The sequence below is a fragment of the Ixodes scapularis genome, unplaced genomic scaffold (genome assembly GCF_016920785.2).
Source record: "Ixodes scapularis isolate PalLabHiFi unplaced genomic scaffold, ASM1692078v2 PGA_scaffold6__148_contigs__length_123643588, whole genome shotgun sequence".
Classification (NCBI taxonomy): Eukaryota; Metazoa; Arthropoda; class Arachnida; order Ixodida; family Ixodidae; genus Ixodes; species Ixodes scapularis.
Genome location: NW_024609881.1, coordinates 89,689,623 through 89,692,020, shown reverse-complemented (window position 1 = coordinate 89,692,020; position 2,398 = coordinate 89,689,623). Strand labels below are relative to the sequence as shown.

At 57.1% G+C, this 2,398-nt stretch overlaps 1 protein-coding gene across 1 annotated transcript; it reads right to left on the bottom strand.

Annotated features, from left to right (window-relative positions):
- LOC8032302 (membrane metallo-endopeptidase-like 1) lies at window positions 1-2,043 on the bottom strand. The gene has a single exon (XM_029981096.2). It carries the CDS (start codon window positions 2,041-2,043, stop codon window positions 1-3), a length of 2,043 nt encoding a protein of 680 aa, XP_029836956.2.
- Between the last annotated feature and the right edge of the window lie 355 nt (window positions 2,044-2,398).

Below are 2,398 nucleotides of genomic sequence, written 5' to 3'. Positions count from 1 at the left end.
TCAGTGGAAATCGCAGCGGTTCCTCGGGTTCAGCGGAGCCTCCCGGCGACAGTGAAACGCTTCCGCGAAGTGATCCAAGTTGGCGGCCGGTAGGTCGCAGCGCAGGTACACCGGCGTGTAGATTCTTGTGACGCTCACGCCTACCCTCTCCTTCCCACAGAAGATCAAGCAGCCGCTGATAAAAAACAACTGCTCCGGAGAGTAGCCGAGCATGCCCGCACCCTTGGAGGCAAGCCGCTCGTACACGAGGTAAGCCTTCTCTACACCAGCGCTGTCGGCGAATGCTTCCGACAGGGAGCTTTTTGCCCAGCTCTCGCTACCCGTCGCCTTGGACACCTTGTCTTCGACGCACTGCAGCTTGTTTTCGAAGGCCCGCCAGGAGTTGTTGCTGTACCAGTCGTGGACCTCGCCCGTCCTGGACACGTGGCTGTAGAGTCTGTCGAAAGCGTGCGTGAGCTCGTGTCCCAAGACACGACCGATGCCGCCGTAGTCGACGGCGGCCGGTGCGGACTCGACAACGAACGGCGGGAACAAGATGCCACCTGGAATGATCATAAGGTGCAGCATCGGAAGGTAGTAAGCGTTGGTGTCGATCATTGAGATCGCGATCGCTTCGCGGCGGACAGGGACCCCGGTGCCGTTGACCAGAAGCCGCTTGCGGGCCTGGAGGGCGTTCCGCCTGGTCTCCAGGTAGCCCTCGACGAAGGACGTCCCGTTGAAGGGTGACACAAACTCGTACGCGACGTCGAGGTTCTCCCACGTCGAGAGGTGGTCAGGTAAGTTGACCACGTCTACAACGGACTCGACGCGTTCTCTGGCGCCCTTCGCCGTGTAAAGGTCCATCCAGGACGTTACCTCGAAGGACTTCTTAGTGGCCTCGCGGATTTTGGACATCATCTTTGAGGTCGCGTTGGTCGCCCCTGCCGGCTGGATGTCGTCAAACACGAACCGGGCCAGTGGGAAGGGCAAAAGCTCGTTGACGAGGCCGAGACAGCCCGCGCTCGCCGACAGGACGTCTGACCTGAAAGAACAGTCGATCTGGGAATAGGACGTGCCGAAAGAGAGCTTCTCAACAATGGCCCAACCGACGGCCAGCATAAGGTCCACCGTTGTAGCCTCCTGGCGCAGGGCGTCCTTAAGGATAAGGGGTAGTGACGCGTCCACCAGCAGAACGTCCTCGTCGAGATCCACCTGCCTGTCATCGTCCAGGTGGTTGTTGATGGCGGTCAGCCATTGGCTGGCGTTCAAGGTCGGGGACGTTAGGTTCCCGATGCGCTCGAATTTTACGTAGTGGTGTAAGAGGCGTCGAGTGCGTTCAGCGAGGACCTTAACAACCAGGATTTGGGTGATGCCCGAGAATATGCGGCGCGCTACCATCGAGGCGGAGATCTCGGAGTCTTTCGGCATTGCAACTTCGACGCACCTTTTGATGATGGCGGGATTCAGCGCCGAATTTCCGAAAGGAGACGCTCTCGTGCCGAGTACGAGTGCGTACCGGCTGTCCGTCTTCAGGTAGGGCATCGGCTCGATCGTGAACACGTACCCAAGACCGTAATCAAGCGACAGGGCTACGATGGCGTCGAGGGCGTCGAAATTTTGCGGCAGCTTCAGCGAGGGCCACTCAAATGACAACCTCTTGAAGACGTCCCCGATGACGTGGAGATGTTCTGTCCTCCCGGCGAGGACCTCCTGGCACTTTCGGAAGGCCGCCACCGTCTTGTCTCTTATGGAACTCGGAGAGTGGGCCAGAGAAGCGGCTTCGAGGTATCTGTACAGCTGCACCCTGACCTTCTTGCCGACGAGTGCGAACTGGTTTTCGAATCCCGGATGGTTCAGCTTCCAGAAGGCGCACGTGTGGTCGTACAGGCTGTCGCAAGGTTCCCGGTTGACATCCATGGTGCTTCCAAGCTCGAAAGCGTAGTCGAAGCACTCCGCTGGGTGGTCGCACCACGGGAACAGCGCGTCGAGTAGAACGTTCGCGACCAATCTCACGCCGAAGAACACGAAGCCAGCCAAGAGGAGATTGAGCGGGTATGCGATCATAGCCGGTGCGACCGCTGATCTTGCAAGAGAACGCCGTAGCCGTATCTGACGTTCTTGGGCGCTGTCTCGTGAGAACTGACTACTGATCACGTGACTTCCAAATTCCATCGATTGCATTGTGAAGCGCGCTGTGCAATAACGACATACCAAGCTTTCGAGAAAAAAAATGACTTACCTAAAACGTTTTCTAGACTGCTTGCCATATTACCGAAGCGTCAAAAAGAATGCTTGAAACGTAGGTACATGCGCTGCACGCGTTTGCCTTATCAGTACTAAATATTCGAAGCAAACAACCAAATTCAGGCGTTGATGAACGCGCGTGCGAAGTACCAATTGTTTTGGATTTTCACCTTAG